Source organism: Rhinatrema bivittatum, chromosome 6 (genome assembly GCF_901001135.1).
Source record: "Rhinatrema bivittatum chromosome 6, aRhiBiv1.1, whole genome shotgun sequence".
NCBI classification, from domain to species: Eukaryota; Metazoa; Chordata; class Amphibia; order Gymnophiona; family Rhinatrematidae; genus Rhinatrema; species Rhinatrema bivittatum.
The window spans coordinates 37,563,771-37,587,979 of NC_042620.1; the positions used below are offsets into that span (position 1 = coordinate 37,563,771).

The 24,209-nt window shown below is 43.6% G+C and overlaps 1 protein-coding gene across 1 annotated transcript in view; it reads left to right on the forward strand.

The window, feature by feature from the left end:
- Positions 1 to 11,064: 11,064 nt before the first annotated feature.
- The window catches only part of LMLN (leishmanolysin like peptidase), a 174,568-nt gene continuing 161,423 nt past the window's right edge, over positions 11,065 to 24,209 (forward strand). Inside the window, exon 1 of the mRNA XM_029605290.1 lies at positions 11,065 to 11,208. Within this exon, the coding sequence (XP_029461150.1) occupies positions 11,065 to 11,208 (144 nt within the window). The remainder of the gene's footprint in view (positions 11,209 to 24,209) is intronic.

Consider the following 24,209-nt stretch of genomic DNA (forward strand, 5'->3'; position numbering starts at 1 on the left):
GATGTTATTCCATTTATTTTTAAGTTCAGACACATTATGTAACCTTGCTGGCCTTTAGATGTAAAGTAGTATGCACTTTACAAACTAGAGGCATCATCCTCTCACTGGCAGTGCGGCCCGATTGATGGTGAGGGTGCACAGTGCCCATGGGGGGACATTCTTGTAAGATGGAGCAGTGAAATTGCTCTGTGGGAAGGAATTACCTGCTGGGGGTGCACAATGGCCAAGGCTTGTGCTCTATCACTGGCAGGGGAAGTGCAATAACCACAGTGTATGCGAGCCCCAGGGGAGGGGGATGGGAACATGCCGTCAAAGACTGGAGAAGAGGGGTGAGGTCAGGGATCATAAGGGTGGGCTCTGGGGTCGGGAGGGGGTGAGGTCAGGGGTCATGGTAAGGGTGGGCTCTGGGGCTAGAGTAAGCTCTGGGTCAGGGGAGAGGTGGGTATTTTTTTTAGATTTAGGTGTAGGTCCTTCAGTGAGGTTAGATCCTCTGGAGCTGCTCAGGGTAAGTTTTCAGGAAGCTGCTCAGTGCTGAACCGGCTAAACTAAATTTGGGAACATTTCCAGCCGCCATGCTGTGACTGAAAATGTATCCAATAAACGTAATCAACGCTTATGGCCACTCAGCAGCTCTTCTGAAAACTTGCCCCTTACCTTGTATACAGAAATGGACACAATTAACTTTGTGATAACCAAGATCGATGCCTGTACCGCAGATGGAAAGTAGGACATCAGGAAATGCTCACACATCTCCTTTCTTTCTCTTTCTGGTTCTGCTCGTCCTGCCAACTTCTGCACCGGTGCATTAGATTTTCCCTTGACATCCCGTATCCCGTGTGTGTGTGGTATGACTGCAGTGACGACGACAAGGTAAGGAGCCTTTGCAAACATCACTTTGTGCCCTGTAATACTTTTAAAGGTCCTTGGTCAGCGGATTTGTCCGGCTGAGTTTGGAATTTAGCAGGACAAACCACAAAGTATTAAAATTGTGGGCCAATGAATGGTTAACTTACCTGGATAAAAAGAGATGACTGGGTGTGGGGCTTCTGTTTAGCTGGGTAGCAGCCCTGAAGTTAGCGAGATAAACTTACTCCACTGTCTTTGGATCTATCCAGCGGGAACTCGTACCTGGGTAAGTCCAGCTAACTTCCTGCTCTCGGCACCGCTGCATGGACCTATTAGTTTATAAATATAAATGAAGAAACATTTTGCTGGTATTCAGGGACTTCACAGTGCTAATCAGTGATTTCTCAGAGATGAGGAGTCCCTCAGAGCACAGGGAACTGTCTGCCCTTTATAGTTACTCCAGTGAGCCGTAGCAAATGGTTTAGTCCATTCACTACCCTAACCTAGGTCCTCCTCTGGGAGGAGCTTAGACCTTAGAAAAGGGACCCAGAAAAGACAAAACAATAAATATAACAATTGAGAAATCACTAAATAGCAGTCAAATGTTTATTTATTAGCACAATCTGTAGTCAGAAGACCTCCTCATTGATTCAGATGCTGGTTGGTTACTCCAGCTCTACCTGACACATAAACCTGAAAGAACTGTGTGTGACTTGGTGCAGGACCCTGCTGATACCCAGTACTAACCTGTCACTAAATCATTCACAGAAACACTGCTAATAAATGAATGTTTGTTATTATATATAAGAAAAGGATTTACAGTTAACTCAAAAGGCTTGAAAAACTGGAAACAGCAAAGAGGAAAAAAGAAAAGGAACAGTAACAGCTGGCACTTAACAGTTTGTCTGCAGAGTGAAATGCTGCATCCTTCCCAGTCAGATATGAGGGTCCTGTGCAACCTTTTCCTGTCACCCCACAGCCGTACTTCCCAGCTGAAACAGGTCTCTCTCTCTCTCTTTCTGCTAATTCCAACTGTCATTCTCTCAGCCCGTTCTGTCCCTTAACAGATCCTCAGCAGCAGTGCAATGTCTGCTGAAATGAGCATCTCTCTCTCTCTCAGTGTTACAGTCTCTCTCTCTCAGAACCTTAGCAGCAGGGTGAAGACGTCGGTCCTGGGATTCATCCCCTCAGCTCCAGCTCCTGGTGCCAGTGGAACACTGCGCTCTTATACTGCCGCCTGCTGACCGACTGAAGATCATCTGAATAAAAAAAAAACATTCTCTCAATATACCAGCAAATAACAATTACAACTCCTGCTCATCACCAAGAACAATTTTCCAAGTGCGTGGCTCGACTTTTGTGCTGTATCCGAGGGACATTTGAAATTCTGCTGACTCTGGCGCTCCAGCTCTGCCTCAGCTCCATCCCTGAAACACCTCTGCTCACTGGCTGTAAAAAAGACTAGTGGTTAGAGCAGTGGGCTGGAAGCCAGGGTTTAAATCCCACTGTCACCACTCCTTGTGGCCTCAGGGTCAGATTGTGAGCCCACTATGAATAGAGAAATAACTACAGTACCTGAATGTCATCCACTTTGAAGTGCTGAAAGTTGGAATATAAATAAAATTAAATTAAAAAAAAAAACTCAGGCTCCTCTTGATTTACCCAAGTAACTTCTACAGTACTGATACAATGGCCCATTTCTTGTTTTTTTTTTGTTTAAACATTTTCATTGACAATGATAACAAATGAGGTTCATAACAGTAACATTACAATTCAATACAAATAATGGAATACACAATTGTCACCAATGAACTAGCATCCGTACCTAAGGTTTTATGATATTTATGATAGTACATTCCCCAGTCCCAGCTACCAGGTATACAACATTGGGAGAAAGAAAAGAAAAGAAAGAACAATATCATGCTAATCAGTTGCATAAAAGGAGCATTCTGCTTATATGGAAAGAATATAAAAGTTATCCAACATACATACATGGCCATACATATGGTAATGCCACCCACACAGGTAATATACGCCAAGACCTGAATACATGTTGATAATGCTATATGGATACAGTTATGCCGATTGCTGAGCTTCCAACCAATGTAGATACGGATCCCAAACCTTATGAAAAGCCGGCAGGCGATCCAGGTGAACCGCTGTGAGGTGGCCTAGTTGATAACATGCATGTAGTCTGTTTTGTATTTTAGCCAAACTGGGCAGTGTGCTGCTAATTCTGTAAGAGTTGCAATAAAAACATGTAAGGCAAATCGTTGTGTCTCTTTATTCAGGCCCTGTATAGGTGCTCCCAGTAATACATGCCAAGGTTTAAACTCTAGTGGAGTGTGGAGGATCCAGGACATCCAATCTATTATCAATGGCCAGAAACAAGCCAACTTAGGGCATGGTCACCAGATATGATAATATGTACCAACTTCCCCACACACCCTCCAGCAGTACTGTGAGACTGCTGGACGAAATTTATGGAGAGTAACTGGTATATAGTGCCAGCGATATAATTTATAGCAATTTTCCAGCAACCCAGTGGAGATGGAACATTTACCAGCCGCTAGGTATATGGAGTCCCACTCCGTATCTGATAAGTGGTCAAAATCAGATTCCCACAAGGCACGATGTTTTAATGAGCTGGTCCTCTTACCATTAAGAAGAGTATACACTTTGGAAATCACACCACGTAACACTAACGTATTTTTGCAATAATGCTCGAATAGATTACCCGTCAACCGCAAGGTGCCACTGCGTAATGCTCTGTGCGACAAGTGAAGTTTAGCGTATAGTAAAAAATCTGCGTCTGGGTTTTGACTTTTAAGCTATGCACTGGTCATAAGAGTGCCCTGTGATTGCACATTTTCCCACTTAATAATCCATGCCACTTTCCATGCCAGTGAGACTTTATTATGATGGGAATGTGGTAAGAGAGTATTAATAAATAAGTGGGTGGCGATGTCCTTTCGTGGATTACAAACTGGCTAAAAGACAGGAAACAGAGAGTAGGATTAAATGGACCATTTTCTCAGTGGAAGGGAGTGGGCAATGGAGTGCCTCAGGGATCTGTATTGGGACCCTTGCTTTTCAATATATTTATACATGATCTGGAAAGAAATACGAGTGAGGTAATCAAATTTGCAGATGATACAAAATTGTTCAGAGTAGTTAAATCGCAAGGAGATTGTGATAAATTGCAGGAAGACCTTGTGAGAGTGGAAAATTGGGCATCGAAATGGCAGATGAAATTTAATGTGGATAAGTGCAAGGTGATGCATATAGGGAAAAATAACCCATGCTATAATTACACAATGTTAGGTTCCATATTAGGTGCTACCACCCAAGAAAGAGATCTAGGCATCTTAGTGGATAACACATTGAAATCGTCGGTTCAGTGTGCTGCGGCAGTCAAAAAATCAAACAGAATGTTGGGAATTATTAGGAAGGGAATGGTGAATAAAATGGAAAATGTCATAATGCCTCTGTATCGCTCCATGGTGAGACCCCACCTTGAATACTGTGTACAATTCTGGTCGCCGCATCTCATAAAAGATATAATTGCGATGGAGAAGGTACAGAGAAGGGCAACCAAAATGAAAAGGGGAATGGAACAACTCCCCTATGAGGAAAGACTAAAGAGGTTAGGACTTTTCAGCTTGGAGAAGAGACGGCTGAGGGGGGATATGATAGAGGTGTTTAAAATCATGAGAGGTCTAGAACGGGTAGATGTGAATCGGTTATTTAGTCTTTCAGATAATAGAAAGACTAGGGGGCACTCCATGAAGTTAGCATGTGGCACATTTAAAACTAATCGGAGAAAGTTCTTCACTCAATGCACAATTAAACTCTGGAATTTGTTGCCAGAGGATGTGGTTAGTTCAGTTAGTATAGCTGTGTTTAAAAAAGGATTGGATAAGTTCTTGGAGGAGAAGTCCATTACCTGCTATTAATTAAGTTGACTTAGAAAATAGCCACTGCTATTACTAGCAATAGTAACATGAAATAGACTTAGATTTTGGGTACTTGCCAGGTTCTTATGGCCTGGATTGGCCATTGTTGGAAACAGGATGCTGGGCTTGATGGATCCATGGGACAGTGATTCCTAAAGGTACAAACCAGTTATTACTACTAATTATCATTCCCATAATGCTATCTTAAGGTGGACCGGGCCAGATAGCTGGAGCCGGTCTCTTAAGGGATTCTGAGGCTTTCTGTCAGGTACTCTATCACCCACCATATTTTGGAAGACTGCTGGTGCATTGCACAGACTGAAGGGCATGACTAAATATGAAAGGTGGTCTTCCATTCATCCCTGTGCTTAATTTGAATGAGGTTGTAAGCACTCTGGTGGTCTAATTTAGTAAAGACCTGAGCTCCCTGCAGTCAATCAAACAGCTTGTATATCAGTGTTAGGGGGCATCGATCCTTTTTGGGGATAGCATTGAGGCCTCTGTAGTTTACACAGGGCCAATGCGTTCCATTCTTTTTCGCCTCAAAGAAGAAACCTGCTCCAGCAGGTAAAGAGGATAGACAGATGAAGCCTCTAGCAAGATTTTCTTGGATATATGTTCTCATAGCCTTGGTCTTAGGCCCTGAAAGAGGGTACACTGCCTCACGAAGGGTCCTTGCCAGAGAGGAGTTTGATTTCACAGTCATAGGAACAGTGAGGTGGCAGCATCTCAGCCTCTTGCTTGGAAAATAAGTCTAAATATTTTGCATATTGAGGGGGCAGCCCCATCTGAGTAGCAGCAATGGTGATGGGAGCTGGAGGAATGACAGGCAAGACAGGTAGAAGAACATGATGGCCTCCAGTGGGCCAGTTATAGTGAAGACCATTCAATGATGGGTTGGTGTTATTAAAGGCAGCAGAAATAGGCAAGGTATCCATCAAGAGATAATTGGCAAATAAAATGGAAGGACTTAAACATTATAAATGTCCATTATGTTCATCAGAGCTTCATTGCAATTTTTATTCAGTAAATTAAAGGAGTGTCAGCATGTAGTCCAAAATTTCTATCATGACAGGTAGACGGTCCTCTGACATGGGCTGTGTTTTCTGAGAACTGCATCGAAAGGGAACTCGGAACTTGAATGTACTCTTGAGTTCCTGTCTATGTCAGCTTTAACTATGCCCTTTAACTATGATTTAATACAGTGTTTTTCAAAATTTTGAGTATCTAGAGTAATTTAAAGTTCAAGGTTCCCTCCCTTCGCAGTTCTCATGAAACACGGCCCGTGTCGGGAGATCGTCTACTTGTCCTGATAGAAAGTTTGGGCTGTATGATGAGATTCCTTTAATTTACTAAATAAAAATTGCAATGAACCTCTGACGAACTGTATGGATATTTATAATGTTTATATCCTTGCACTTTATTTGTTGGTGTTTTTGAAGTCAAGGGAGTCCTAGGATAATCGGATTGACCGTTCGAGGTAGGACATAGAGAGTGATGATCTCGGAATGGAGTACGCCAGTGAGGAGAATGAGAGGAATAGTACTCTCTGTGATTTTTCCCAGGAGGGGATCGCCGTAGACTGAGGAAATAGTAAGCAGTTGAGCCAGGGGAACTGTGGATATATGGTAGTGCATTACCAGGGCCAGATCGATGAAATTTCTCCAGCAAGGGAGACCAGGAACAAGGTGATTTTTGCCTCAGGTGATTGATACAGGGACAAGAAGTTGGGGAGCAAAGGAAATCTGGCCTAGGGTTATCTCCGTGGTCAACCCTAGGCATGGAAGTTTCCGTTTTTTTCTGGATAGTTAGCCACCACATGTCCATAATCTGCACAGTAAATATATAGGCCCAGCTGTCTACAATGTAATTTTTCTTGAGCAGTCAGCTGGCTGTGACCCAGTTGCATGGGCTTTTCATGAGTTTTAGGTTCTGAGGATCGAGTCATAGGTGGAGAGAGGGGCTGCTGGAAGCGACATGCTAAGGGAACAGAGCATCTAGCTTTATGCTCACAGGTTCTATCCTGCAGCCTTCAGTTTATGTGCCTGGCTAAGGCAATGAGGTTATCCAAGGAAGTAGGATGTTCCCAAGTGGTGAGCTCGTCCTTAATAAGACCTGCCAGCCCTTGACAAAAGATGGCTGTGAGACTATCTTCACCCTAGTTCAATTCAGAGCCAAGAGTTATGAATTTGATCATATATTCTGAGAAGGTCCAGGAGCCCTGGCAGTTCTGCAACATGCCAATTGCTTAGGCAGTATTCTTTCCAACTCTGTTGGTTGCCTGGTGGCTTTCCTCTGGGGATTTCGCTCTGATCAGCCAATTGTCTAGATAAGGATGTACGCGGATTCCTTCCTTCCTCAGTGTTGCTGCCACCACCACTATGATCTTGGTGAACATCCGGGGCTAACCCAAAAGGTAGTGCCCGGAACTGGTAGTGACGGTCCAGGATCGAGAAGCGTAGAAAATACTGATGCTCTTGATGGATTGGAATGTGTAGGTAGGCTTCCGACAGATCCAGGGATGTAAGGAACTCTCACGGTTGTATCACCCTTATTACCGAGCGTAGGGTTTCCATGTGGAAGCGAGGAATCTTCAGGTGACGGTTGACCACCATGAGGTCCAGGATGGGTCTGAACATTCCTTCTTTCTTAGGGACAATAAAATAGATGGAATAATGTCCAGTATTTATTTGCTGTGGAGGCACCGGTGTGTTCGCCTCTAAGGCTAGCAATCTGGTCAGGGTAGCTTCCACTGCCATCCTCTTGGAAGGGTCGAGGCAGGGAGATTCCACAAACTTGTCCGGAGGGAAGTGCTGGAAATCCAGGTAATATCCCTCTCGAATGATGGATAGGACCCACTTGTCCGAAGTTATCTCGACCCATCTTTGGTAGAATAGGGCAAGTCTGCCCCCTATGGCTTCTTCCTCTGGACAGGTCGGCTGATTTTCATTGTGGGGTGCGGCTGGGGCCTGAGCCCGAGCTGGCTCCCCTTTTGTTGTGCTTGTTCCGAAAGGACTGGCTCCGGCCTGCGGGGCGGGCTGCTTGATATGTGTTTCTATATGGGTTGAAGCGCTGTGATCCTCTGCCCCTGGAGGTTCGGGGGAAGGATCACTGGTTTCTCTTGTTCCTGTCCTCCGGTAGCCGTGGCAGTGGGGACCCCATTTGTTGGCTAGTTTCTCTAGTTCGCTTCCGAACAGGCATTCTTGTGAATCTCGTTTTGAAGGATGCGTCGGCCGACCAGTTTCGGAGCCAGATTTGTCTTCTGGCTGCCACGGCGGATGACACTCCTCTAGCTGTGGTGTGTACCAGATCAGAAGCGGCGTCCGCGAGAAATGATACTGCTGGTTCCAGGGCTTCCCCAGGAATGTTGTTCCTGGTCTCTGCTAAGCAGGTGCGTGTCACCACGGCACAGCAGGCCGCGATCTGTAAAGACATAGCGGAGACATCAAAGGACTGTTTGAGGATAGATTCCAGACGTCTGTCTTGAGCATCCTTGAGTGCTGCTCCTCCCTCCACCGGGATAGTAGTGCGCTTCAAGACCGCGCAGACCATGGCGTCCACTTTCGGACATGCCAGGAGATCTTTGGTGGCTGGGTCCAGAGGGTACATGGCTGCCAGAGCCCGGCCCCCTTGGAACGTAGTTTCTGGGACATCCCATTCCAGGTCAATTAGTTGCTGGACGGCTTGTAATAGTGGAAAATGGCGGGAGGTCTGACGGAGTCCTTCTAGTAGTGGATTCGACTTAGGTTCCTCCGAGGCACTTGAACCCGGGATAGCAAGCTCTTTTAAGTTGTGTGTGACCAGGTCTGGAAGCTCGTCCTTAGTGAAGAAGCGTCTCATGGTTCAGTGGGGCTCTGTGCCCGGAGGGAGTTCCCCTTCCTCCAGGGGTTCTGAATCCTCATCTGAGTTGTCCGTGTCCCCAAAGGTGGAGCTTCTGGGCGGTGGGATCACTTCCCTGGGCATAGAGGGACCCGGGATGTTGAGGTCCTCTGGTGGAGCCTGTGGCCATATTATAGGAGGCCCTGGTTGCATGTGGACGAAGGTATGCAGACCTTTGAAGAATTCCACCCAGGAGATAGATGCTGGGTCTAGACTAAGGGGCGCCGTGTCCCTGGAGAGCCCCGTTTGAGGTGGGGGGTCCCGCTGTGCAATGCTAGGTCTGGCGTACTACTCGAGAGGCTGGAACCCAGTACCGGCTGGGGAGGGCCATGAGTTGGATCCCCTAGGGCCTCTTCGCACTGTATACACAGGGCTGTAGCCTCCTCATGCTGTGCAGCTCTAATGTGGCAAGCTGGGCAAAGGCCCTGAGCTTTGAGTTTCTTTTCCAATGGTGCCATGGCTTGTGCACATAAGATACAGTTGTGCGCTCCGGTGCGTCGAAGTTGTGCGCTTAGGTTTGGTGCTCGCTCAGGGAGATGTGCGCGCTGTTATGCGCACAGATCAAAGTTATGCGCCCGGCACAGTAATGGTGTGGTTATGCGCGTTGCTTGTGTGCACGGTACTCAGGAGCGCGACGTTGTGTGCACAAGGTATTTGTGCGCACGGCTCGCCTCTGTGCGCACGGATCAGAACAGCGGACAGGACGGTGAACAGATCAAAATGGTGACGGTGACCACACGGACAATATGGCGACCACCTTGGAGGGTCTCCACGTGGGAGGACCCTCAGATCTGACCGGGGTCTAGCCCTGCTAGGGAAGATCAACCCGGTGGCACTGGTGCCGGCTGGCGACCTGTGCGATTCCTCGAACTTCGGAGACCAGAGACTTTTAAATAGATTTCTACCTTACCTGGTCTCGGCGCTTCCCGGTCTCATTCCGGGCGGTCTCCGGCTGCAGGGGGAGAGGGAAAATACCTTCACCGCCGTGCTCAAAGTTGCACCCGCTGCCTCTCAGTCTCACCTGATGTCGGGGGCTAGGTCCTCGCCGAGGGTCGGCCGCCGGACCAAGGCTTACCTCTGAGGGATAGCGGAAATCACCTCGGGAATTCTCAACTGGAGGAGGGACCCAATGGGTGTCACCATAGGAGAGCGGAGCTCGTCTGTAGAGGTATCAGGAGTACACTATACCCATTGGTCCTGAGTCCATCTGCTATACGCTAGGAAATATGTACATTTTTTTAAATTTAGATTTATATTCCGCTTTTTGCACTTTTTTCAGCACTTCAAAGTGGATTACATTCAGGTACTGTAGGTATTTCCCTATCCCCAGAGGGCTTACAATCTATGAAGCCAATGCCTGGAGGGGAAAAGAGGTGGAGGGAGAGAGAGCATGTGCTTGGAGAAAGGAGGAGGGGAGAGAGGAGAAGAGGGAGAGAATACCTAAAGGGAGGGAGAATGAGGATAAATTTACTGGAGGGAGGGGAAGTGAAAAGAATGGAAGAGAGAATTCCAGGAGTGAAGGAGGAGAGAGAATGAAGGAATGAAAAGAAAAGGAAGGGAATGTCTACAGCAAAGGAGGGGAGAATAGATAGGCGGCACGCGATCAACAATTTTTACTGAAGGTGCCGTTTGCCCTACAGCCAATTCTGGTTCGTCCACGAAGCAGGAAGGAGTGGGTCTGCGCCACAGGAAGAAAGAATTGACCTGTTGGCTAAAGGAGGATGCTGCCACTGGTATTCAGGTTGCGGAGAAATTTGTGAAAGTAAGCATGCGTGAATGGGCATGTGGGAGAGGGCACGTGTGTGAGAGTCTGAGGGAGTGACAGTAAGGGGGCATGTGTGTATGTGGAAGAGAGCAGTGAGAATGGGTATGTATATGAACAAGTGAGTATGTTAGTGTGTGTGTGTGTGTAGGAGAGGAAATGTTTTGTGTGCCCCATCCTCCCCTCTACTTTACAACAACCTCAGAGTGACTGCAAATCGAAAGTTCCCAGGTATGATCATTGCTCCCCTACTGCTGGAAAATCGCATTTCAGAAGCCACTTCGTGTAAAATTTCCTGGAACTGTAACCACACAAGCAAAGCTATGCACCTCACACGGAACTATTTACCGATTTTTTTGCCACATTAACTGCTGGCTTTCTCACTCCCCCACCTCCACTTATAGGCAGGTAAAAAAAAAAATCAAAACTAAAGAAGAAACATCAAGCTCCACGGCAACGGCGCCAAAGGAAACAGCTGCGTGAAAGATGGCGGCTGCTGGCGTGGTGAGGTCACACTCCATGGAAACGGCGCCGCAGGAGTAGCAGCGTGAATGATGGTAGCCGCTGGCGTGATGATGTCACGCTCCATGGAAACGGCGCTACTGAGGTACAGAGAGGATGATGGCGGATCGGTGGAGCGGTTGTGGTTGCTGCTGTTGGGCGGGCTCCGCCTGGGTCTTTGCTCTTGGTGCTCTAGTTTTTCTGCACTGTCCCGCCCTGGTTGTCTGTAGCACCTGTAAACATCGCGTCCCCAATTCGGACGAGGTAAGTGCCCGGCCGGCAGGGCTGTGGTTTGAATTCCCGGAATGGGAAGGTGTGAAGAAAACAGGAAGAGCGTCCCAAAATTGGAGGCAGCCCGAGGAGATCCGGCACCTGTTCCGGGACCCCAGTCTTATTCTGTAAAGGAGGAATCCGCTGTCGCCTTGACGGTGACGAAAAAATTCGCTTTGTACCTCACGGACAGATCAGGGCACCAAGAGTCTGTCCTAGAGATGGCTATAGAGCTTGGTATTATTGTGAAGCTTATATGAATGAAGTTTGATATATAAAGACAGGTTATTATTATTATTTTGCAATACTAAAAATCACATGGAAAGAAAGCTTATTTTTTTTAATCTCTTTAAGTTTTTGTTCCTTTTGAGGTAGTACCTTGGCTTGTATGAGAGCTTGTCTACCCGGGCTATTATATGCTTAGACAAAGGGACATACACATGCCTTTAATTACACAGAAACTTACAATACAGTGGCAGTCTGCCCATTTACCCATCCACAGCAGACTCTTTTTGATCTTGGACATGACCTCCAGCTCCCCAAAATTAGGGATCTTCTATACTATTGCAATCGTTTTTGAATTCTATTACAGTTTTTGCCTCTGGTAATAAAAATAAGTGTCAGTGAAATATTCAAGAAAGGTTATATCCCAGTGGAAGGGAGTGGACAGTGGAGTGCCTCAGGGATCTGTATTGGGACCCTTACTGTTCAATATATTTATAAATGATCTGGAAAGAAATACGACGAGTGAGATAATCAAATTTGCAGATGACACAAAATTGTTCAGAGTAGTTAAATCACAAGCAGATTGTGATAAATTGCAGGAAGACCTTGTGAGACTGGAAAATTGGGCATCCAAATGGCAGATGAAATTTAATGTGGATAAGTGCAAGGTGATGCATATAGGGAAAAATAACCCATGCTATAATTACACAATGTTGGGTTCCATATTAAGTGCTACAACCCAAGAAAGAGATCTAGGTGTCATAGTGGATAACACATTGAAATCGTCGGTGCAGTGTGCTGCGGCAGTCAAAAAAGCAAACAGAATGTTGGGAATTATTAGAAAAGGAATGATGAATAAAATGGAAAATGTCATAATGCCTCTGTATCGCTCCATGGTGAGACCGCACCTTGAATACTGTGTACAATTCTGGTCGCCGCATCTCAAAAAAGATATAATTGCGATGGAGAAGGTACAGAGAAGGGCTACCAAAATGATAAGGGGAATGGAACAACTCCCCTATGAGGAAAGACTAAAGAGGTTAGGACTTTTCAGCTTGGAGAAGAGACGACTGAGGGGGGATATGATAGAGATGTTTAAAATCATAAGAGGTCTAGAACGGATAGATGTGAATCGGTTATTTACTCTTTCGGATAGTAGAAAGACTAGGGGGCACTCCATGAAGTTAGCATGGGGCACATTTAAAACTAATCGGAGAAAGTTCTTTTTTACTCAACGCACAATTAAATTCTGGAATTTGTTGCCAGAGAATGTGGTTCGTGCAGTTAGTATAGCTGTGTTTAAAAAAGGATTGGATAAGTTCTTGGAGGAGAAGTCCATTACCTGCTATTAAGTTCACTTAGGGGCGGATTTTCAGAGCCCTGCTCGCGCGCCGGGAAGCCTATTTTACATAGGCCTCCCGGCGCGCGCAGAGCCCCGGGACTCGCGTAAGTCCCGGGGTTCTCCGAGGGGGGTGTGTCGGGGGCGGGCCTGGTCGTCGCGACGTTTCGGGGGCGTGTCGGCAGCGTTTTGGGGGCGGGTATGGGGGCGTGGCTACGGCCCGGGGCGGTCCGGGGGCGTGGCCGCGCCCTCCGTACCCGCCCCCAGGTCGCGGCCCGGCGCGCAGGAGGCCCGCTGGCGCGCGGGGATTTACGCCTCTTGGAGGGAGGCGTAAATCCCCCGACAAAGGTAAAGGGGGGGGGTTTAGACAGGGCCGGGCGGGTGGGTTAGGTAGGGGAAGGGAGGGGAAGGTGAGGGGAGGGCAAAGGAAAGTTCCCTCCGAGGGCCGCTTCGATTTCGGAGCGGCCTCGGAGGGAACGGGGTAGGCTGCGCGGCTCAGCGCGCGCCGGCTATACAAAATCCATAGCCTTGCGCGCGCCGATCCAGGTTTTTAGCAGATACGCGCGGCTCCGCGCGTATCTACTAAAATCCAGCGTACTTTTGTTTGCGCCTGGAGCGCAAACAAAAGTAGGCTATTCGCGCGCCTTTTAAAATCCGCCCCTTAGAGAATAGCCACTGCCATTAGCAATGGTAACATGGAATAGACTTAGTTTTTGGGTACTTGCCAGGTTCTTATGGCCTGGATTGGCCACTGTTGGAAACAGGATGCTGGGCTTGATGGACCCTTGGTCTGACCCAGTATGGCAATTTCTTATGTTCTTATGTTCTCATGCCAAAACATAAACAAAGGATAAACCTCTTTTAGCTACAAAAGGTAAGTAGTCTCTGTAAATGTTCTTTATAATTAACTAATTATAGCTAGAGTTAACAGAGGCTAGCTACTGGGGCTGAGGTTTATATTTTGTTTATTTTTTGGCACTGTTTTTGCCTCCACTATCGCTGCAGAGAAGCTGTTCCATAGATCCACCACCCTTCTTGTGAAGAAATACGGTAGTTCCTTGTGTTATGTCTTAGTTTCTTGTTGCAAAACCTTGGTCTGAAGCTTTTAGGAATGAAAAGCAAGCGTGTGTGATTGGGGGGGGGGGGTGGTGGTGATGGTAGTAATAAGTTGAGTTCTGCAAAGGTAAATATGAATTGGTTATTTACTCTTTCCAAAAATACAAAAACTAGTGGACACGCCATGAAGTTAATAAGTAGCACATTTAAAATAAATCCATTGTTTTAGTATGATAACTTTTATGTAATCTGGCAGAAACCTTACATAAGAACATAATTGCCATAGTGGGTCAGACCGAGGGTCCATCAAGCCCATTGTCCTGTTTCCAGCAGTGGCCAGTCCAGGTTGCAATTACCTAGCAGGAGCTCAAACAATAGAAAGATCCCATGCTGCTAATGCCCAGGGATAAGTAGTGGTTTTTCCCAAGTCTGTCTAGTTAATAACAGTTTGTGGACTTCTCCAAGAACTTGTCCAAACATTTTTTAAACCCAGCTACGCTAGCTGCCTTTACCACATCCTCCAGCAATGAATTCCAGTGCACTGAGTGAAAATAATTTTCTCTGATACTTTGCACAAAGTAATAGCTTTTATTGGACAAATGTAAGAATGGAGCAGCAGTTATAACACTAAACAGAAGATGAGGGAGTAATCTGCATGGAGCCAGTAATTGATTTAAAGTTTTGCCAGCTGTAGGCACTGTTGGTACTATTATGCTCCCCCTCCCCTCCCCCCCCAAAAAAAAATAGGGAAAAGAAGGTCTAAGGCACAGCTCCTTGGTTGCTGCTGCAGTTCAAGGGCAGATTCTGTGGCAAAACTTAGAAAATTCTGAAGCACATTGGCAAATATTTCCATTGTTTATATTACATTTTTTTAAAAAAGTAGCAATTTTCAAACCTTTCTTGTTTGTGTGTGTAATTTATTTTTATTGGGTGCAGAAAAGAGATCTCCAGATCAATACAGGAAAGAGCTCTCCAGGATGGGGAGAGGATCAAAAATGGGAAGAGAAGGAAGGAGACCAGGAATGGAGGGATGAGTGTGAGAAGGAAAAAGGTGGGAGGAGATCGAGAGGGGCTGGGGAGTATGGGAGATGGGGGAAGATCAAGGAAGGGGAAAATTTCAGGAATTCAAGATGGAAGAAGAGGTGGAGGGAGGGTCTGGCATTGAGAGAGAGAGGGGAGGAGGGAGTAGGAGAAGTTCGGGATGGATTCCAGCATCTGGGAAGAAGAGACAGGAAGGGAGTTTTCAGGGGGATGGAATTCGAGATCAAGGGAGAGAGGGTCTGAATTGCAGCAGAGATGAAGGGGGGAGTCCCTACCATGCTTCTGTCCTGCTCCATCTTGTATCCCTCTCTAACCCCCTGTCCCTTGTGACACACTCGCTCGCTCGCTCACTCACACACGCTCACACTCATGCCAATGATCCTCCCTCAGCATCTCCCTAAACTCCCCAAAATAAATACCCCTTTGATATAAAATATGGTAACACTATTAATGTTCACCAAAGAACAAACCTTCCAGTGCGAAATTATCACCATCTGTGTGGCCATCGTACTAGGCACTCCTGGTATAAAATACCTTTTTTGCCTTACATATAATCATCAGCCGAAACTATCAGCTTTTTTTCTTTTTATATTTCTTATGCATTTAAAAACTTACCTTAATCTGAAGTGAGATAGTGAAATTGGAACTCCCCGATAAGGGTCTGTGTTTCATATCACAGCATCGGGGGAATTTTCATATGGCTGCTGTTCCTTTTGTTTGGTGATCATTTCAAATATTAAATTGTTGTTACAATGAAACATAAATTGAACACCACAGCATTATATGTCCAAAAACATCAATGTGCCTATCAGACTATACTACACAAGTATACTCATTAGTTCTAAATGATCGTAAAACAAATATACTTGAAGGAATTGCCAAAAAAGATTTTTTAAAAGAATTGCATTGTTAAAATGTCAGCGTTACCCTTCACCGCCATGGCGTCTCTCTCGGCGCTAAAGTCAAAGAACCGGAAGCTGCAACCCGAAGTGTTCCTGTGAGGGTGCTTTTATACCAGTCTTTCATATTACTGCGTACCATTCTACCTCAATATTGAGACCTTGAGGAGTAACTGTGCTTAGAAAATAAATCCAGAATTGCTCCCTCAGATTCAATTGGTTAACCCAATTGTTCTTCTGAAAGAGTCTGATACATGTTCAAGAATACTCCACTTAAATTCTTCAAAATGGTGATTGTATTCCAGGCAATGAGATACAATAGGAGCCTGGATCTTGCATGTATTCATGCAGCTGTTATGCTCTGTCAGCCACGTCTTTTTTTTTTTTTTTATGTATCTTTTACAAAGAGAAGGTAGTACTACCAAAAAAAAAAGCATTTATTTGCAAGGCTATACAGAACATAGGAAACAACTCTTCTGAGCTGATTCATGTAGTTTTCCCATTTAACCAACTGCTCTAATAATATCTGGTGGATCAGGCTGGGTCATTGAAAGCACTCCATTGTATTTGCAACATTTAAAAAAAAAAAAAATCTCAGATCTGAGCTTTACTTTTGTAGAAGTGATAGAGGCTGTTTTAGCCAACAGATCTTCATTCAAAAATTGGAAGAAGGATCCAACAGAAGAAAACAGGATAAAGCATAAACGCTGGCAAGTTAAATGAAGACATTGATAAGACAGGCTAAGAGAGAATTTGAAAAGAAGTTGGCCATAGAGGCAAAAACTCACAGTAAAAACTTTTAAAAATATATCCAAAGCAGAAAGCCTGCAAGGGAGTTAGTTGGACCGTTAGATGATCAAGGGGTTAAAGGGGCACCTAGTGAAGATAAGGCCATCGCAGAAAGACTAATGATTTCTTTGCTTCGGTGTTTACTGAAGAGGATGTTGGGGAGGTATCCGTAATGGAGAAGGTTTTCGTAGGTAATGATTCAGATGGACTGAACCAAATCACGGTGAACCTAGAAGATGTGGTAGGCCTGATTGACAAACTGAAGAGTAATAAATCACCTGGACCGGATGGTATGCACCCCAGAGTTCTGAAGGAACTAAAAAATGAAATTTCAGATCTATTAGTAAAAATTTGTAACCTGTCATTAAAATCATCCATTGTATCTGAAGACTGGAGGGTGGCTAATATAACCCCAAAATGTAAAAAGGGCTTCAGGGACGATCCGGGAAACTTCAGACCAGTTAGCCTGAATTCAGTGCCAGGAAAAAATAGTGGAAAGTGTTCTAAAGATCAAAATCAAAGAACATATAGAAAGGCATGGTTTATAGGAACAAAGTCAGCCTGGCTTTACCCAAGGCAAGTCTTGCCTCACAAATCTGCTTCACTTTTTTGAAGGGGTTAATAAACATGTAGATAAAGGTGAACCGGTAGATGTAGTGTATTTGGATTTTCAGAAGGTATTTGACAAAGTTCCTCATGAGAGGCTTCTAGAAAATCATGAGATAGGTGGTGATGTCCTTTCTTGGATTGCAAACTGGTTAAAAGAAACAGAGAGTAGGATTACATAAGAACATGTCATATTGAATCAGACCAAGCGTCCATCAAGCCCAGCATCCTGTTTCCAACAGTGACCAATCCAGGCCATAAGAAACCTGGCAAGTACCCAAAAACCAAGTCTATTACATGTTACCGTTGCTAGTAATAGCAGTGGCTATTTTCTAAGTCAACTTAATTAATAGCAGGTAATGGACTTCTCCTCCAAGAACTTATCCAATCCTTTTTTAAACACAGCTATACTAACTGAACTATCCACGTCCTTTGGCAACAAATTCCAGAGTTTAATTGTGCGTTGAGTGAAGAAGAACTTTCTCCGATTAGTTTTCAATGTGCCATATGCTAACTTCATGGAGTGCCCCCTAGTCTTTCTATTATCTGAAAGACTAAATAACCGATTTTCTCAGTGGAGGGAGAGTGGGGAGTGGAGTGCCTCAAGGATCTGTACTGGGACCTGTGCTTTTCAATATATTTATAAATGATCTGGAAAGAATACAACGAGCAAGTAATTAGATTTGCAGATGATACAAAATTATTCAGCTTAGTTAAATCACAAGCGGATTGTGATAAATTGCAGGAGGACCTTGTGAGACTGGAAAATTGGGCTTCCATATGGCAGATGAAATTTAATGTGGATACGTGCAAGGTGATGCATATAGGTAAAAATAACCCATGCTATAGTTACACGATGTTAGGTTCCATGTTAGGAGCTACCACCCAGGAAAAGAGATCTAGGCATCATTTATTTATTTTTATTTTTTTTAGATTTTTATATACCGGTGTTCCTATATGAAATAAAGATCACATCGGTTTACATTGAAACAGAACATGAAAATTGCCAAAAGGCATTACATAGAACAAGGTTATGAAACTTGGAACAGTGTACATAAGTTCAAAATTTAACAATAACGTTGTAACATTGATGACCAAAAGATAAAGGAGAAAAAAAAAAAAAAAAGACTTAAACAATTAAGTTGACAGGTCTTATTGAGCATAAAAATTATAACGTATAAGTGAGAAAGTCTCAAGTGTCCTGCAGCAAGAGATTATCATAGTGGATAATACATTGAAATAATCTGCTTAGTGTGCTGCAGCAGTCAAAAAAGCAAACAGAATGTTAGGAATTATTAGGAAGGGAATGGTGAATAAAATGGAAAATGTCATAATGCCTCTGTATTGCTCCATAATGAGACCGCTCCTTGAGTACTTTGTACCATTCTGGTCGCCGCATCCCCAAAAAGATATAGCTGCAATGGAGAAGGTACAGAGAAGGGCGAAAAAATGATAAAGGGGATGGAAAATCTCCTCTATGAGGAAAGACTAATGAGGTTAGGACTGTTCAGCTTGGAGAAGACGGCTGAGGTGGGATATGATGGAGGTGTTTAAAATCATGAGTGGTCTAGAACGGTTAAATGTGAATCGGTTGTTTACTCTTTCGGATAATAGAGTAGGGGGCATGCCATGAAGGTAGCATGTGGCAAACAACACCTAGGGACAAATTGACACTAATTTCTCTGAGAATTACTTCTATACATACACATAGAGAAATATAACAATTATAAATAATGTATAATCTGTTTTATTATTAATCATGTAAACAATTTCACCATTAAAATCCACAAAGCACAATCATTCCCATTCACACAATAAAACCAACATACAATTGACACTGTATAATATTTCACAATAAAATGCACAAATGCCTCAAAATGTTTTTCCAATATAGAATCACTTTGCTTCACAAGGTTTCCAGTGTTTCTAATACGGGTGCAAAGTTTTCCCGCTATTGTTGTTCTAAATCTTCATTCACATAAGAGACTGATGATTTTTCTCATTCATCTGCATAACTGGTCCAACAACGGATCCTTGTTTCACCCAAAGAATTGGGCTTCCTCAGGGACATATTTCAAAATCACAGGGTATGACCTGTATATATCATTTTCAATCAATTTTTCAATAAAAATCTCACCGTAACTTTCTTTATATAGTTTATAATTAAAGCCTTCAAAACAGCGAAGACGCTTTCACACAACGGTCCGGCCTAAAGTGTCACAAACATTGGATCTGAGCAATTTTTGTATAGTACACCAGGCCTTGATTATTACTGGTCTGGACAACTGTAACACAGTTTACTTGAGCCTTCCTACTTTCACCGTGAGAGTTTTGCAAATAGTCCAGAACTTGGCTTCTTAAGTCCTCACAGGATCTGGTCGTTGTGAACATGTCACCCCCAAATTGTCAGCACTTCATTAGTTAAATGGAGAATAAGATTCAAAATATTTACCTTACTTCACAAAGCCCACAGAGGGCACCACAGAGTATCAGCGCAATGTTGAAAATATATAGGCCTTAAAGAAGTCTAAGATCTCCTGAACGTTATCTATTAGATGTGATCATGGTTTGTGCAATAAGGTTTTAAAGAGTCGTGTTTTAGGCTGTTCACAGTGGCCAGCCCCACCCTATGGAACCAGCTGCCTGACATCCTTTGCAAGGAACCATGTTTTAAAACATTTAAGGCAGCCTTGAAAATGTACCTGTTTGGTATGACGTTAAATTAAAATTTTACAGCTTCTGTGATATTAGTTTCTTTAATAGGATGACTTTAAACATGTGTCCCAGTAACTTGCAGGACGACCAGAGGTAGCTCTCCATTGTATTGTGTGTGTTTTTTTGATATGAATATTGTATGTGAGCCCTTTAGAATATTAATGTAGCATAGAAATGTGTATTTTTCAGGAAGATATTGACCGGTCTTGCTATTTTAAAGAGAGTTTTCTTAAATTGCATCTAGAAATTAGACACCTGACTTTTTTGGTCTTGAAGTGTCCTGAGTACTTCTTGCTCAGCATAATTGAGAGGTTTCCTAATTCCATACACTCTGCCAAAATGGTTTTATTTGGAGAGAGAAAATTATATATACAGGGGTGGAAAAGTTAGTCTTAACATTGAACATAATATACTGTTCTATATAATTATTGAATCATAGTACTGTATATCTTTATATCAATGTTTCCATTTAATCACATTTTTTTATCTATGAGAATTTACAGAGTACCACATAACAAGGTTGCTTTCATTTAAATTCAGTAACTTATTGTATTAGAAGAGTAGTACTATTGATTTCTTATTTTTTACCATTTTATTAGCAGGTATAAAAATTTCAAGTCCTTTAGCCCATAGCTAATTGTACTGTTGGCCAACTGATGTTAATTCAATAATAACCCTTTAGTGTAATAACAGTAGCAGTGTTAAATCACTGGTGAATGGATGCAGTGCAAATACTGTCCTACTCTCCCTCTCTTCTCATGGACTTCACTCTGTGACTTGTACTCCTTGTTGCAAAGACTTTTAGCTGTGATTAAGGGCAGATATTTGACTTCATTATTTTATCTGCATCACTGTCCTGCTATATTGGTGTTGATGGGTACGAGTCTGGGAAAAACAGATCCTTAAATATTTTGCACATGGAGAAAGTAGTTGTTTGACCTTGTATACTAATGATCATTTAGTCTCCTAAAATGATCTACATGTCTTATGTGTATTACTGCTCGAGTGCATTGTTATAACACACATCTAGCTTTATTTATTTTTCTTGGAAATATAGGCAAAAGTGTATGGATTCACTAAGATACATAGTTCACTTCTATTGTATGGTGTTTTTGGCACACAGGAATGCTTTTTCACCCCCCCCCCCCCCCCCCCCACACACACAATTTGTCCCTCTTTATAATCCCTCAACCCCAGATGGCATGCTCAGAACACACACATAACATTTGCCAGCCTTGAGGGCTGGAGGGACATTTTCTCTGAGAACATTACTATTTATTTTTGACTGGCAGGGCTGCTGCATTAGTGGCACTCTCTTTTGCTCTGATTTAGGCTCATGGCTTGCCAGAGCCTTGCTAGTCCCATTGGACAGAAGATTGTCTTGAGGCTCCTGTACCACAGCTGAACTATCTGAGCTATGAGCTTGTCGTCTATGCCTCCTCCTCCCCCTTCACACGCATAGGACAGCTTTTAATTTGTTTATGGAAATGTGTTAGTAGTCATTGTGTATGCACATATTTCTGTCAAAATATTTGTTCATCTTTAACAGTTACAGAATTAGGAGGTTTTCAAAGCAGTTTATACAGGTAAAAATGGTTCTACTCGTGTTAAGTGATCATCTGAAAATTATTTTTCCTCGGTGTAGCTAAAGGTCCACATGGTGTAACCCAGTGTATGTCCTTTTAGGCATTTCTGGGGGTGTTAGGTCGGCAGAGAGAAATAACATGTGTAGATTGCATTTTCAATTCTATGCTAGTTATTTTCCCTGAAACAGGTACCTACAGAAAAAAGCAGATGCAAATATATGTGGATATTTTGCACCCAGAGCAGGTTTCAAAATGAAAGTATGTGTCCTTTCACTTTAAACATTGGTGCTAAGTTAGCAGGTTAAAAGTACCTGCAGACTTCCTTCCAATGCAGACCGTTGAAAATTGCCCCCCTGAAGGTACTGCCTGTTGCTGCAAGCCATGCTGTTTGGTATTTGAAAACCAGATTGGAACGAGAAATCACGAGGTGAAAGAATACAAGAATTTCCTTTTTTATGATAGTTTCTATTTCTTAGATTAGTAAATAGCAACCAGTACACCCTGGAACAATTTATAGAAGCCATGATGATGATGATCTTTTGTTTAGACTGCACTCGATCTGAGGACTGGGAGATGGTCTGATGGCTGGCTAGTTTAGCTTGCTGGGCAATTTGCATTGTTTAAAAAATAATTCTAGTGGACGACTTCCGGCTATGCTCTGATTGAGGTGGATGTATGATGCCGAGCTCCACACTGTGTACTTCCACATGGTAATACTCATTTTTTGGAAACAAAATTGAGATATGTTGACACTGAAAGAATCTAGTAAAAAGATCAATCCCAATTTTGTGGGGGGGGGGGGGGGGGTGAATGAAGTACCAAAATGAGAAAAGCAGTGAAAGCAAGGGCTGGGGAAGTGGAGAACATGGTGGTGGCCCCAACTTCTGATGATGAATAAGACGACTTTCCCATGATGCTGGCAGCTGGTAAGGATCACATCTCGTACCTGATGGAATCTTTTGTTGCCAAGATAAACATATGATTAAATACCCAACTTGGCATAGTTATTGAAAAGATGGCGCAACTCCACAAGGCTCGACAAAGTCGAAACCAGAGTATTTAACACTGAGGATTCACTCACTTGATGAGAGCTAAGTTGGAAAAGATAGAACGAGTGCAGGAAACAGCTCTGACTAACATAGATGATCTGGAAAACAGGTCCTGACGAAACAATATATGAATCATTGGTCTGCCAGAGAAAGATGAGGGAGGCGATCCTGTGGTTTTTGTAGCACGATGGCTTCCTAGCCTCTTGGGCCTAGAATGTAAAAATGGCACCATTAAAATAGACCAGGCGCACAGGTCCCTTGCCACGGCTACAGTGCTTGTCGGTAAGCCACGTGCCATGATAGAGAGGCTGCACAATTTTATGAAAAAACAATTGATTATGAATGCAGCTTGCCAAGGAGTGAAAAATAATATTTTAAGATTACTCGATGGAGGTGCAGAAACAACATCAGGCGTTTAATGCAGTAAAATGTGAGTTTCAAAGCCTGGGGGTGCATTATACCATGATGTTCCCAGCTAAACTAAGGATTACCATTAACAACAAAACCACAGTTTGTGCAGGAGGCTGCAAATCTTTTTGCAAATTGTAAAAATGACTCCTGAATATTGATCAGAACTTTGCTAGCTGAGGAACATTCTGAGATGTGGGTTTTTTTCTGATTATCTCCTTTTTCCTAAGTCCTGGTGGGATGACTGGCCTAGAAGCAGATGTGGGGTCTGAAGTCCCCCACTTATTTGATCGGGAGTTAAATACTTCCTTGAGGGGTAGAATTGATTTGACTGTGTTTTGTTTTTTTTAATTGTAATTTTAATTTTTCTTGGTTTGATTTTTGTGTGCAATGTCCTCAGAGCGACTCTGCTAAAGATGGGAACACTTTTTTTTACAGCTGGGAGGGTACGCAGCACTACAAAAGTCTGAAAAAGAATACTGCTTCCTCTTAGTACATGCTTTAAGTACAGTGGCTGCCAGGTGAGGGAAACTTATATATCAATATAAGTTGAATGTCTCTTAACAACCCAGCAGGTCCAGACGAAACAAGGAAAATATTCATTTGATTTAGCATGGTCAGACTCTCCTTGGAGGTTTCCTCTCGATGCACAGGGGACCAACGCAATTGCTGTTCTTGTCCTTCCTTTTAACCTGGATTACAACTTGTCAGTTCAGGGTTTGGAATCAAATAAGTTCACTGAAGACGAAGACTCTGAGTGTGATCTTGACTGACTTCCAGCTAACTACATGTTCAAGTGGGGTAATCCACCTCAGGAACAGATCAATCACTGATGGAACTGAACTCTGAGACATGCTCTCTCTTTCTAAGTTAACTTTTGTTTTATTCTTTTAATTTTATTCTGTGTTTGCTTTTACTCTGAGGAGTATGTCTATACTCTAGATTTCACCGTGAAAGCTGATTTTTATCAATTGATTGTTATGTTCATGAGGCCGATTTTATGGTGGGAAGGGGAAAGAGCAGAGAAGGGGAAGGTCGGGGATATTGTTTGAGCCTGCCTACTGGTCTTGCATCCAAGTGAGGCAAGGCTTCCAATGGCTCAATGGAGTTTTTCTGGCGTGGGGGTGGGGGAATTATTTGCAGAGCATAAGAGATGTAGAACACTAGTTGGGTTGGGTGTGTTGTGGGTTTTTGTGGTTCAGGGGTTAGTTGATAGGTTGTGTTTGGGAGGGGTAGGATGGGAAGAGTTTGGGGTAACAGGCATACTGTATCAGATGTAAAA